Below are 14,349 nucleotides of genomic sequence, written 5' to 3'. Positions count from 1 at the left end.
CTGCGTCTGTTGGATGGAAGTCTGTGCATGGTGCCTGATCGAGGTAAGAGGGAGAGATGTCTCCGAAAAGTAAATGACAGTATGCTGTGCATTTTTAAACTTATTTTTAATGGATTTACTTATTGGGATTTTTAACCTGCACAGACACTTCTTTTTATGGATTATTTATTTATTGAGTTTTTTGCACTGCACTTTGTTTTGAATACCATTTGCTCTGACAGTTTTTAATAAAAACACTGGAGCACTGGAGATAACATTGGGTACATCATCTGCGGTTGCAGGTTGAAAAGGCTCCCAGGATGCAATCGGTAGCATGGAGCTGACCCACATCATCATAAGTACAAGCCTTTTAGTAGTGGAAGGGAGGTCATCCCTTACACCTGCATAGCTTTAAAAACGAACTAAGTGAAAAGGGAGCTATCTATATGTCTACTTATTTACTTAATGAGAATGTGACATCTTTGTTATCATGCTAAAACATTAAACTTCTTTATGGCAGTATGAGTTGTCAACTTTTTTACACTATCTATCGTATCATTAAAAGCAGTCTGTTTTCATTGTAACTAGAATTTCGGAGGTTTGATTCGCTGTGCTGTGCAAATAAAAAGGGATCAGATGTCAAGTTTATCATTATGGTAAACATACCAAGACTGAATTATTGCTGTAGTCCCCTTTAAGACAATATATCTTCCTTGCGGACACGCGCTGATGTTGTTAGTTTCTGATGTTTGTATTGCAGTTCTCTTTCAGTTTGTGTTTTTTGCATCTTTGAAAGTAAAAGTGTTTCACATTCAAACTGGTGTGCTTATTGAGGACTAACATAGACACTGAAGGTGCATTTTAATGCAAGGTGTAAATGTATTCCAGCTAAATTATATATAGATACAAAAAATAAATAAATTGAAAGTTTTGATTCCAGAAAAAATAAAGACCAAACATTAATAACTTTACCTAATCATTACTATGCTTCATCTTATGAAGTGTCACAGGTGTAGTGGATCTAGACTATCGTACCTTTTTTCAAAAATGAGCCTTAAAAATAAAGACTGCGACAAATCCTCAGACTATTTTTTAAATCTGTCAAGTCCTGTTTAAAAGCTTTGGACAAAATTGTATTTACAGCAAAAACACCAAGTTACTGACAGTAGAAAGCAGCACATTTCATATACAAGGACATGAAATTATATACTTATGTTACGATATTATATTTGCCAAAATGACCATTAATTCATTATTTACAACCTACAGAGAAATAACCCAGTAAGCGAATGACCTCTAAATGTTACACACATTTTTATTTATAATGACAAATTTAATTAGTTAGGCAGATATACACTGCTGTGCATCCCACTCCGACTTTCCATACATATGTGTACCTCAATGGACAAGCAAACAGGACCCAAGTGTGCATGAAATTCGGTTTTGAAATGGCCAAAATTCTGGTTGCTGTTCCACTAAATTTGCTGCACTCCACAGTTTTAAGTTTTTTTCTGTCATGAATGAATGTTTTAATAGTGATGTATTGCTGTTTGGATTAAGCAATAAAAAAAAGATACCTTATACAGAGTGTTTCTAATGATTTCAATGTTCATTTCATCCAGATCTTGTTCGGATATACAGTCTTGAAAGAACGCAGCTGAAAAAATACAAGTTTTATTACACTAAAAACACATGTAGGAGTATTGTCTAACGCAGATACACTGACTAATTAATCTTGGTACTTATAAAGTTTTCCCTTTTATTTTGAAAAATATTTTAAAAGCTTAGAAACAAATAATCTTTTATATAATTCAGCATAACCAAGCCTTAACTTTTTATGAGCAAAATCATATAAAAATTAAGAAAAGGCAAATAACTGTTCTTTAGAATGAACGTTTTTCATTTGTTAGTTGTATAACTGCATAAACTAAATTATACTGTACTAAAAATACAAAATGAAATGTGCATTGCTTTTTTTTTGCTTATATTGATTTAATGTCTCCAGAGGATGTTCATAGAATACGAAATAAAAACACAAGATGTTGCTTCTACCAAACATTTTAAAAATTACCAACATTTGTTCATAATGGGAATACCAACAGAAGTTTACGATATATGGTACACTGTCACTTTCCCACCTTTAAATACCTGAACCAAACACTAATACTACTATATGTGAATAAATTAAAAACAGACATGAAAGGTCAAAGGCGTGGGAAATAAGGATAATTAAATTGTCACTGTGGTATATATTTTATAAAACAACACAGGATTAGCATACCCCACTTAATTCAATTCAAAGCATATGGGTGGTGGTATTTGGGACTGGCTGGAGTTTTAGTCCCCTGCAGGGCCCACTCGTTCTCATACTCACAATGACACTCACAAAGGGTGAATTTGGAATTGTCAGTTAATGCTCGTCTTCTAGGATTTGGAAGGAAACCTCCAAGAAAACCTGTGCAGACCACACACAGACAATGACTGGGTTCTGGATAGCAACCCAGGACACTGCATTTGTTAGGCTGCAGTGCAACAATGTCTCCCTTTATGTATGCGAGAAGTGTTTCCACACATCAGCAAAAACTAACCATGAAGAAAGACCCACCTGTGATTTCAGAGGAAAATGCAGGGCCTCTAGAGCAAAAAAAATGAGTTTGTTGTAATGGACTATTCAACTCAAATAGCCAAAGAACAGCAATCAAAACTGCTGTCTTTTTGATTCACTCTACTTGCTCCATTTTTGCTTGTGCCGTATTCACATACTCAATTTTATGCTCTTCAGGTCTTTTACTTGGGCCAAAAAAAAAAAAAAATTTTTATCAACCTTTGAGGAATTCTTTGATCAAAATTCCTCTTCCCACCGCGATCAGGACGTTCCTTACAGTTCAGCAAAAAATAAGAGCTATGGAAACTGGAATACCAGGATCTCTAGAGAAAGCCTTGTACCATTTTGCATTTTTATGTTTGGTGTCAATAGTGGTAATAGATGGTCTCAGACAGCCTGTCTTTTCTTGAGCATTGTCAATAAAGGACAAGTACTAAAAGGGGTCTTTTTTAAGCATTCAAGTCATCATTCACTGGTTAATCATTCATAATTTGTGTCTTTAATGTACTGGTGATTTATTGCAGACTAGTCCAATTTCATTGCAGTGAGAATCTAGAACTTCTAATCAACCCAAATTTAATTCATCAAAAGGGTACCAATAAGTGTGCCATGGCAACGTTTCAGTCTTTATACTGTTTCCACACTTTATCTTTTTAAATAGTGCCATCCTGGGCTGCTTGTATCAAACAATGAGTGTCTTTAGACCACAGCTGTTTCACTGACCTATTACTGCCATCTGCCCCCCCAAACATACTGCCCAAAACTGTATGTACACAGTGCCTGGCCAGGAGAGATCACAGGTTCTGGCTTCATTTTTTTGTTCCTTCAATAATGTTCTCCTCAACAAAAGTTTGTTTCTGTGACAATGGTTATGCAGTTTCCTTTACTTAAAAAATGCAACATTTATCTGTCTATAATTTTTAAAACCACAACATTATCAATATATTTAAAACTAGCATCAGATGTTATCTGTTAGAAAAACGTGCCATTGTAGTTATCACAGGCTTATCAAAATGTGTTCCATTATAAATGCTCAACAGTTTTCTTGCTGAAACTCAAAAAGGAAATATCATTGAATATATCTAAATTAATGACTGTATCAGATATTATAATTAAGTGGTAAAATACTTAACAAAAATGAATTGTAAGGAATTTTTTACATGTTCAGTCACATGAATTATTACTGTGACATAAAAGAAAGAGTTGTGCAAGTTTTGGTTGACTGCTGTATTTGACATGGTCACAGGACACTATTATGAAATCATAATTTTTAGATAAAGAATCTACATCATACATTGTAAGGCAGATTTTAATGAGAATGGCTTGACAGAAAGAATAATACAAAAAAAGTAGTTTAAACAGATTTTACTAAAAGCAGTAGAACGGATACCCTTACCTAAGGGAGTGTCTACCAAAATGGCATTGTAAAGCTCTGCTGGGGTCTGAGCAATGTTGACTGCCTCCATTTGCTCAAAGCTTCCCAGAGGATGACATTTAGGCACCAACTCAGAGATTGCTCGCTGATGCAAAGTACCAGTTATCAAAAGAATTACATTGTCAATCATGTAGCTGTATCTAGAAAAAGAAGAGATATCAAAGTTATGTCTTGAAAATATTAATAAAGAGAAACATGCCTTGCTATTATTTTACCTTCACAGTATAAATATTTAAATGCATTTACTTACATACAGGTAGAGGCAACAGAAAATTATTTTCACTATTAAATACTGAATTTTTTCTGCTGTAAAGCTTAAGATGTTTACTTTTTAAAGTACTCACTGTTATGGCCCCTGGCTCAAGTTTATTTCATGTTTCCTTAAGTCTTTTTGTTTAAATATAACTTCTAATATTATGCTATTAGTTCTGTTTTGGTTTTCTTCTGCCTGTGTTTCATTTATTTTACATTGTGGTTATTACCTGTTGTGTAAAGTTGTGTTATATTAATACTGTATTTACTAATTTGTTTTGTTATTTTCAACTGTAGTGTCTCTTGTATGGAGGTGGGCCACCAGCAGTATAAATGGTGAATCTGCTTCTTCCACATCAACTTTGGTATTGCTAGTCTGTGACTTCTAAATTTGATTTATGATTCTTGCTTTGATTTCATGAATTTGGCTCTTGCTTTGATTATAAGATACTGAGATTTGATTTACTGTTTTTTTTGGTTTTGTTTGCTTTAGGTTTTCCTTTATAATAAATAATTAATTAAAAATATTCAAGGAACTTTGTTGGTTTTGCTGAACAGAGACCTTTATAGTTTTCCTCTCTCCTTTTGATATAGTTGGACATTTTAAAATTTTTTTACAAATCTTAATCTAATTTTAGGCCTGTGTAAACCTGAAATTCTGCCTTTAAAGTTTAGGCTAATCAGCCTAGAGATTAGGCTTTTCAAGTAGTGTCAGACCAGAAATAAGGGCTAGTTTGGCTTTTTGAGCAGCTCCCCCTTTTTACACCTCTCTGGGAAAGAATTTCGCAACAACTTATATCCTGATTCCTGTCCCTCGCTGCTGCATGATTAAAAACTTTAATTTAGTTCCTTCTCATCTTGTGATTGGTTTTTCACTTTACAAGGACACTTCTCTTTCTTCACATGAAAATACAAGAGGCCAAATATCTTCTGTTCATGAAAAGTACATTTTTAAATAATTAAATAATCAATCAAATCAACCAATGTTAGCTCTGGCTTTACAAATTCAAGACCCCAATATATTTCCAGGTTAGCATGCAAGCTATGGATTGCCTGTGTTGACTTTGTATGTTCTGTTCATGTCTATGTGGGTTTTCCTCACACATCACAACATTTATGTAATAAGTTAACTGAAGACTCTAAAGTAGGTGGGTGAATGAGTGTCCTCGTGACAGACTGAAACGATGCATGAAGTTGCCGGTAAAGATGCCAGCTCATTATTACCCTGAACAAAATAGTGGCTGTATTCAAAATGAGCAATTTAATAAGATTAATACTATGGAAATATGCTTATTTCAACAAGACCTATATGGAAAATGCAAGCTTGTTAATTTTGCAGATATTACCAAGAAAGTTGGATAGGCAGATAATTTGCAATTAGTAGATGTAAGGTACTACATATAAGAAGTAAAAATGATGGGTTTGAATACACAATGAGAGGTCTAAAAATCAAGAGTATGCCTTAGGAGAAGATTTAGGAGTCACAGTGGACTCCACACTATCAACTTCCAGACAGTTTCAGAAGCCATTAAGAAGGCTAACAGAATGTCAGGTTATATAGCGCCCTGGTGTGTGGAGTACAAGTCCAAAGATGTTCTGCTCAAGCTTTATAACGCACTTGTGGGGCCTCATCTGGAGTACTGTGTGCAGTTTTGGTCTCCAAACTACAATAAGGACATAGCAGCACTAGAAAAGGTCCAGATAAAAGCGATGAGGCGGATTCCAGGGATACAGGGGTTGAATTATGAGGAAAGATTTAAAGAGCTGAGCCTTTTCAGTTTAAACAACAAAGATTAAGAGTGGACATGATTGAAGTGTTTAAAATTAAGAAGGGAATTAGTACAGTGGATCAAGACTGTTATTTTAAAATGAATTCATCAATAACACGGAGACACAGTTGGAAACTTGTTTAAGTGTATAGAGGTCTTTATCTAGGACTTTATCTGTGAAAGCAAAATATCGGCGCAATCGTTTTGTCCACACATTGTCCATGTGGTCAGTGTATTTATCTTTAAATAATAAAGCAATTCACCTTTACTGAATACAGACTTTCAGCAGAGCACACTGAGAACAGGCCTCTGTTCAATTAATTTTATACATCCAAAAGGCCAATGACATACATATTTATAGGGTGCAGGTATTACTAACACAGCAGTCAATTAGACATTACTATAAAAAAATAATGTAGGGGAAGGAAAATAAATAGCTACAAGCCTTAAATAACAGTGAAAATTTTCAAAAGCCAAATAGAAATGGTATGTTTTAAGTATGGTTTTGACCCAAGATTTAAAGATTATTCACTGAGGAGTGATTGTTTTAGTTAAATGTATGAGAGAAGTATAATAGTCTACATAATCTTGTCTATTGGTATTACCAGTGTTTACAAAAATATGTATGTACAGTATTTACACTTTTCAAGTAAGGCATAGAACATACGTGATGAAATCCATAAAGCTGGCCAATGGTTCATAAGACTGGTTCCTCATATGACGAAATTCCACCACCATCTTCTCCTTCAGCTTATCATCAATAACTGACACTGTAAGAGGAGATGCTTCATATGACGAAATTCCACCACCATCTTCTCCTTCAGCTTATCATCAATAACTGACCAAGAAATTCCCATAATCAGTGCTTTGTAAATGTAGCTTTAGATCTATTGGGGGGAAAAAAGAAATAACATATTTCACTGCTTTAAATAGTAAAACTTAAAAATTCATCTACTCAAAAGATCTCCTAATCTTAAGACTTCTCTTTCTCTCTAATATACTGTACACACTACCTTTACCTAGTGGAAGATATGATGAAAACCTCAGAAAAAACATGACTGGAGAGACATTGTAACTTTCCTTCCCAAGTATTTTATTTTCTTCTTATAATTATTAATACAATTAATATCACCGTTGACCTTTTGTCTTACTACTAAAATACTGAGTGAAGTTCACAGCCTTGTAACTTCCTATTTAAAACCAGACAAACTGCATCTCACCGAGGACATTCCCCAGTTGAATGAAAAAATTAGTAAAGCTTCTCATGTAAATTCATAACACATTCTTAAACCTTTTCTAAACAATGTGTATTGATTACCATTACGTGCATACCAATCTAGAGAATTCACCCAGGTTTCCAAAACAGCTGTAATATCATATCTGCTTCCATCACCCTGCACTCTGACCTCCAAAGATCATGTGAAAAAACAATTTCCCCTTGTGGATCAATAAAGTTAATCAAATTGCTGCCCGTTATTTTACATTTTATTCTAAACCTTCTGTGTTCCAAGGTTCTAATATCCCTGCACCCTCACCAGACCTCCCACTTATGCTTCATCTTTCATATTAATAAGCAACAAAGCCAACATCAGTGTTCACTTGATAAAAATAAACATGGAATTAATGTTATGTTAGGTGCTGAAGATGGGAGTGGCCGTTTCAGAGGGCATGTCAAATCTCTTGTCCATGTTGTGGAGATTTGCCTGCTTTGTTCAAAAATTGCTGTGAATATGAAAAAACAAAATAAAAATTTCAAATATTTTATATACAGTATAATATTATTCCAAACCACATCTGTATAAAAAACTTTTCAGAAAAATTAATCAAACTTATAAAATGTAAGATAACAGACCAAACACCGAAGAATGTTTATAAATTTCACCTGAAGCATTTTTTTCAGAAATGAAAGTTTTTAATATGTCCTATAAAAAAATCATAATCATGGCCGGCAAGGCATAAAATCTTTCCAAATGTTAAAAACCCATAAACAGATCCAACATAAGTTGTCAAATCAATGATGTGTGAATCATACAGAAGTCTCATGTCAAGTTTTTGACTTAATTGAAATGTCCCTCTCATATTGTGTATAATGTACACAACCAATTTAATAATCACCAAAAACTATTAGCTTGAATGCCTTCGGAATGTACAGTAGTAGGAAACTAAAATAACTGGAAAAAAAACTCAAAAAGCACCAGAGAGAACAATCTCCAAAAACATACAAAGATTCAAAGATTCTACTGGAGCTATAAAGGAAGGAGTGCTCATCACAGTATAACGATTATTATATGAACAACGCTGCAATGAAAAAACAATGTAAATATTTTTTGTGAATAGAATGCCCTAATATGTTTTGTAATATGGATTCTGGCACAGTGGTTTGCACTTCTCCTTATTAGCTTGTAGGTGGCAATTCTAGGTATGACTACTGTCCACTGAGTAACACTATTTATGTAGCCAATGTGCTAGCACTTTAAGGACGCATGTAAACGCTGTAAATCTTAAGACAGCACAGGTATCTCTTGAAATCACAGCTATTTTTGCAGCATCTTAGGTTTGCTTAGACAACTGCAGCGCAGATGCTTTCGTGTTATATTTTATGATTTTGTTATTTATCATTTCATAAATTACACTGATTTACATGAAAGTAAAAAGTTGTGTTATGTATATAGTAGGGGCAAATAATTAAAATTTTTAATTAAGATCAGCAGCAAAATGTCACTTGTTCAGTCTCGATTAATTAAGTTTTTAACCAAGGTAGTTCAGAAATGTCACTAGTCCCCTGGGAATGTGACTGCTCTACAAATTTTGAGCTACTCAAACTGTGACTGACATCTCTCAGCCTTGTACCTTCAATTATTTTTAGAGGACTGCAGTCTGCTGTGATTCATTTTGCAATAAATATCAGTATGCTTTCGATTTTGTTTTCATTCTTGGTCATAACTCGAGATGTACATTGATGAACTGAGTCTGCTGCAGATTTTGGTGCTGACAGTACAGTTTTTAACAGAGGCATCACACACGTTTTGCTCTTAAGTGACAAACCAAGGATGCTGCATTTCTGTGATGTTTAAAATTTGCCTCCACTAGGCTTAAAAAAATATCAACAATATTGTCATTTGAAATGTGTGGGAGTTTGTTATATCAAAAGCAGCCACTATAAATTCAGCCTTTCTCAACTATCGTTAATGGAATAGCTTAGATCAGGGATTTCCAAAGTTTAGGTCAAGCCAACCCAAAACACTGTACCATTTATTTAGGGCCCCCAATGATATTAAGCCAATGCTGTAAAGCAGAACATGATCTTCTATTTTGGCTACTGCTAGCAGTAGAATACTGCAAAATCTTGTATAATAGTAGTAAGGTTTAAGGTTTCTTTATTTAGTCATGTTTACGCAAGAAAACATGAAATTTGCCTTCTCAGTTGCATCTAATAACGACAGAATGAAATAAAACAGACAAATAGAAACAAGAATGGTTAAGGTAAGGCAGTTAGGTAATACATATTTACACCAAAAAAAAAGGTTACAGGATATATATCAAAACCTTAATCATTATCTCCGATATTTCTTATTGAAAAGTCGTATGGCACTAGGTAGGAAGGAGTTTCTGGAATGATTGGTGTGGGTTTTCAAAGCGACTATCCTTCCTGATTTACTGAACTTTACTTCTACATGTAATGGATGACTATCATCAGTTGAGAGGATTTCCAGTTTCTTTAACATTTCCCTCTGACACACACTAGACAAATAATCTACATCAGTCCCAATAACTTTAGCTGCATACTTCGTAATCTGCTGGAGCTTTTTTGAGTTTTGGTTTGTCAGAATATTAAACCAGGCAATGAAACTGAAAGTGAACACAGACTGGATCAGACTGCGATAAAAGGACAACATGAGGTCCTTGTCTACTTTAAATAGTTTGAGTTTATGGAGGAGAAATAAGAGCTGGTTGCATTTAGAGAATAATTTTTTTGCATTTGTATTCCAGTTAAGAATGTTATCTAAGTAAGTTCCTAAGTATTTATATTCAGTCACTATTTCTACCTCCTCTCCCAGAACTGCAATAGGTGAACATACAGATTTCTGTCTCTTAAAATCAAATATCATTTCTTTGGTCTTTTTTACATTCAGAGTGAGAGAGTTTTTATTGCACCAGTTTACCATACAGTCCACTTGATTTAGATAGTGGCTTTCATCCTCCTCAGATATACATCCTATGAGCATGGTGTCATCTGGATACTTGATAATGGAGCAGTGGTCATTGTTCTGGCTCAAGTCACTTGCGTACAGAGTAAACAGTAATGGTGATAAGACACACCCCTGTGGACTTCCTGTGTTTGAATGAATGACTATTCAAGTAGTGTCCTGAACTTTAACTGTCTGGGAACGGATTAAAAGAAAGTTCTGAATCCATAGTGTAATAAAAGGGTTTACATTCCTACTGTTCAATTTCCCAATCAGTATATGAGGCTGTATAGTATTGAACGCTGAAGAAAAATCCAAAAATAGTGCTCTGACATATGAACCAGGCTGATCCAGAAAGGCGTAGATTTGATGTAAGATAACAGATAACATGCAGAGCATCTGCCACACTTCTGTTTGCACAATAAGCAGTTTGATTGTTGTCTTGAAAAGACTTTGTCTCTGTCATTCAAATGTTTTTCACCAAATGTTCGAAGCATTTCATTGGATTACATCCTGCCTGAAGAAGGGGCCTGAGTTGCCTCAAAAGCTTGCATATTGTAATCTTTTTAGATAGCAATCTAGATAGGTAATCTTATTATATGATATCATCTACTGTTAAATTCTGCTCCGTACTTCTAAAATTTTTATTTTTATGCCGTATTGAGGATTTGTTTTGTTCTGTTCTGTGTATTGTGTTGTATTGACCCCCTTCTTTTGACACCCACTGCACGCCCAGCCTACCTGGAAAGGGGTCTCTCTTTGAACTGCCTTTCCCAAGGTTTCTTCCATTTTTCCCTACAAGGTGTTTTTGGGAGTTTTTCTTTGTCTTCTCAGAGAGTCAAGGCTGGGGGGCTGTAAAGAGGCAGGGCCTGTTAAAGCCCATTGCGGCACTTCCTGTGTGATATTGGGCTATACAAAAATAAACTGTATTGTATTGTATTGTATAGCCAATAAAAGGTGTCACTTTACTTGGCTCTTCTCTACATTGGAATAGATGTAAGTGCCACTGGTCTGTAGTCATTTAAACAGCTTGGCCTAGAAACCTTAGATACAGGGGTAATGACTGATTTTTTCCACGATTAGGTACAATACCACAGGTCAGAGACCAGTTAAAAAGCAAATGAAAAACTGGAGAGAGCTGCTTAAAGCAAGACTTTAACAGCCGACCTGATATGCCATCTGGTCCCACTGCACTGTTTGTTTTGGCCTGCCACAAGCCTTTCTCCACTTAAGTTAAACTGAACCCCATCATAGCAGAATTTCTGGTGTTTTTATAAAGCATCTCTTTTATTTCTGTACTTTGGGTGCTGAAATCACTTGTTTCAAATCTGGCAAAAAAGTTATTCAGTTCATCTGCTAAAAGCTTGTGGTCTTTGTCAGATGGAAAATTCACATTCTTTTTAGAGCCCATTCCCAATTGTTTTTAGTCCCTTCCAGACCTGCTTTGAATTGTTATCATTAAACCACCTCTTGATTTTTCCACCCATCCATCTTTTTATTTTGTTTACTTAACCCGTCAATCCTTTGCCGTAAAATTCACTTATCTTCTATCTTATTTTCTTGATGTGCATGTTGCTTTTCCAATAGTAATGCTTTAACCTCTTTAGTGATTCATGGGTTACTCTTTGGGTACAACTTGACATTTTTTTCCTTAATGATCATAGAATCACGGAATTTCATATATTCACTGACAGTGTAAGTGGCCTCATTCAGTGACTGTGAGGATATCAATCAGCACATCCCAGTTTGTACTGGAGAAGCACTCCTGCAGTTCCTCCACACTGTCCTTGCACCAGTTTTGTGTTATTCGTATAGTTTCTTGCTTCAGTTTCTGTTTGTACTTCGGGAGTAGATGAATAACAACGTGGTCAGACGCATCTAGGGCTGCTCTGTGATGCAATATGTAGGCATCAGGGACGTTTCCATAGCACTTGTCCAGAGTTTTGTCCCCTCTAGCATTAATATTCACATACTGATGATAATTTTTTAATACTGACTCCAGATTGCATAGTAATATTAGTTGTAATTAATCAAAGCAAATGCATTTGATATATGTATAAGAAAAACTAAAAAACTTTAAATGAATTATTTTTAATGTAAGAACAATAGCATGGCTTGATAAGTAATAAAAATTTCCATATTTTAATTCACAAAAGTTATACAGCTACCTATGAACGAAGTGGAAAAATAAGTTACACACAATATCAGGTCAAAAAAAGAGGAAAATAACTCAAAGTCAGTTGTGAAGGTTGAGAGTCCATATTTCATAGGATCACTTTTGTTAATGTCGGGTTCCAATTTTGATAACTTTAAGCACAGCTCTACTTCTAACTTCTGCCTATTCCTGAATTTATTTTTAAAGAAAGGATGAAGGTTACCAAATACTGGCAATTCTGTCTGAAGCAATATCTTTACACTCTTGAGTAATATTAATAACACTAAAACGCAATGTTAGATAGCTGTATTTCATTATTAACAACTGTTAAAACCATCTTTGATCTTAATTTCCAATTTCTAAAACTTTGTAAAAAAATGATGATACAAGAAACAAGTTAACCAAAACTAAAAGTCTTCTAACTTATAGGCCCCAAGCTTGAGAGAGACAGTCACACTGTGCAAACTACTCATTTCGGTGGAGATGATAAGAAAAACTGCACTTACTCGAAACAATCTCCTTCACAAAAATCCATCAGTCTTGGTGCATGGCTCCCAAGCTGTCTCCATGCTGGCATGGAAGCAACGGGTGAGCTTTTCATTCATAGCCAATGTGAGCATTAGAAAACTTTGATTTGGCATGGACAATAGATACAGTAAAAGAGAATGGGGATGGAAAAGACTGGCTGCCTGCCTGCAAGCACACACTCGCTCTCGCTCTCGCTCTCTCGCTCATACCGGTTCTCTCTCCATACTACTTCAAGCTATCCTGCAACCTCCGTCTCTTTTTCTTTCCCTCCTTAGCCGCCTCGCGCTTCTATTTATGAAGAGGACGTGACAGCTGTGGCAAATCAGCAGCCCCGAGAACAGTCACGGATGCAGACGATTTCTCACCTGTGCGCTTAGGTGAGAAACGCCCACATCATAAATCATCCCGGGAACCGCTTCAGCCACACAACCACCATGCCCCCTCGCTAAGCCGCGAGTGCGGTGATTATTTATTTAAAACTTCCCTTCCTGATGGGAGCTGTGGACCCGCAACACCACATTCCACTTCCAATAAGACTCCAGCTGCACGGGAAGGCTCCAAACCAGTAGAGTGGAGAGAAGGCCAGCTGCTGGTAGGGCAACTCTCCTGTTGAGAAGCCTGATGGGAGAAGCAGGGGAGCCACCAGGTAAAAGATACCAGGCTTTGGATTTTTTTTTTTTTTTAAAGGACTGCTTCCAGCTGTGTAACCAATGGTCTTTTCAAGTTCCACTTTTTATTTATTTTTTTCTTGTTTCCTTCACGTACCACCTGACAGATGTTTGTGTACCACACAGGTTGAGGACCATTGTTGTTGTGCATAGCTAACACTGATAAACGACTATGTAAGTAGCAACTGAAAAGCATTTTCAGTTACCCGTTTCTGTATTTACAAACTAGGCATTTAAAAGACATTCTATAAAACTGGAATTGATTTATTTAATAATGTCAGCCTTGCTAGGATTGTGGCACCCAGTTTGAAAACCACTGTCTTAGATATGTGTCAAAAATTCATGCACTAAATGCAATATAGGAAAACAACATGTTATGATTTTGAAAGTAATTGCACATATTGACATTAACAACTTTCCTTGGATGAAGGTGTCTGCTACATAAATATATATAATAAATGTGACAGTTATAAGTACAGTAACTAATGTATTTGATCAATAACAGGCACTGCTAAATGGAAGTGCTTCTTCTATGCAAAATTATGTTGTCCCACACAATGCATGACAGGCAGAACAATATCCAAACAGAAGTGCACCCTTCTCCTTACAAATTATGAACCACACTTCAAATTTCATTCTTCTCAGTAATGTGGAGTTTAGAAATTAAAATGCTAAAAGCTGCCTGGACGCTAGAGCCAAAACGTTCTACATAACGGCTACATATTAATATTTGAATGTTTTCCTAGCACTATCAGGGCCATTTTGAAACAG

General features: G+C 35.5%; 1 protein-coding gene across 1 annotated transcript in view; it reads right to left on the bottom strand.

The window, feature by feature from the left end:
• Window positions 1–14,349, bottom strand: part of atp6v0d1 (ATPase H+ transporting V0 subunit d1) — a 53,555-nt gene that overhangs the window by 21,750 nt on the left and 17,456 nt on the right. Inside the window, 3 exon segments of the mRNA XM_039762948.1 lie at window positions 1,557–1,636; window positions 3,981–4,159; window positions 6,708–6,927. Coding sequence (XP_039618882.1) covers window positions 1,557–1,636; window positions 3,981–4,159; window positions 6,708–6,927 — 479 coding nt within the window.

The sequence above is a fragment of the Polypterus senegalus genome, chromosome 9 (genome assembly GCF_016835505.1).
Source record: "Polypterus senegalus isolate Bchr_013 chromosome 9, ASM1683550v1, whole genome shotgun sequence".
Lineage (NCBI taxonomy): Eukaryota > Metazoa > Chordata > Cladistia > Polypteriformes > Polypteridae > Polypterus > Polypterus senegalus.
This window is presented reverse-complemented; position numbering and strand designations above follow the sequence as displayed.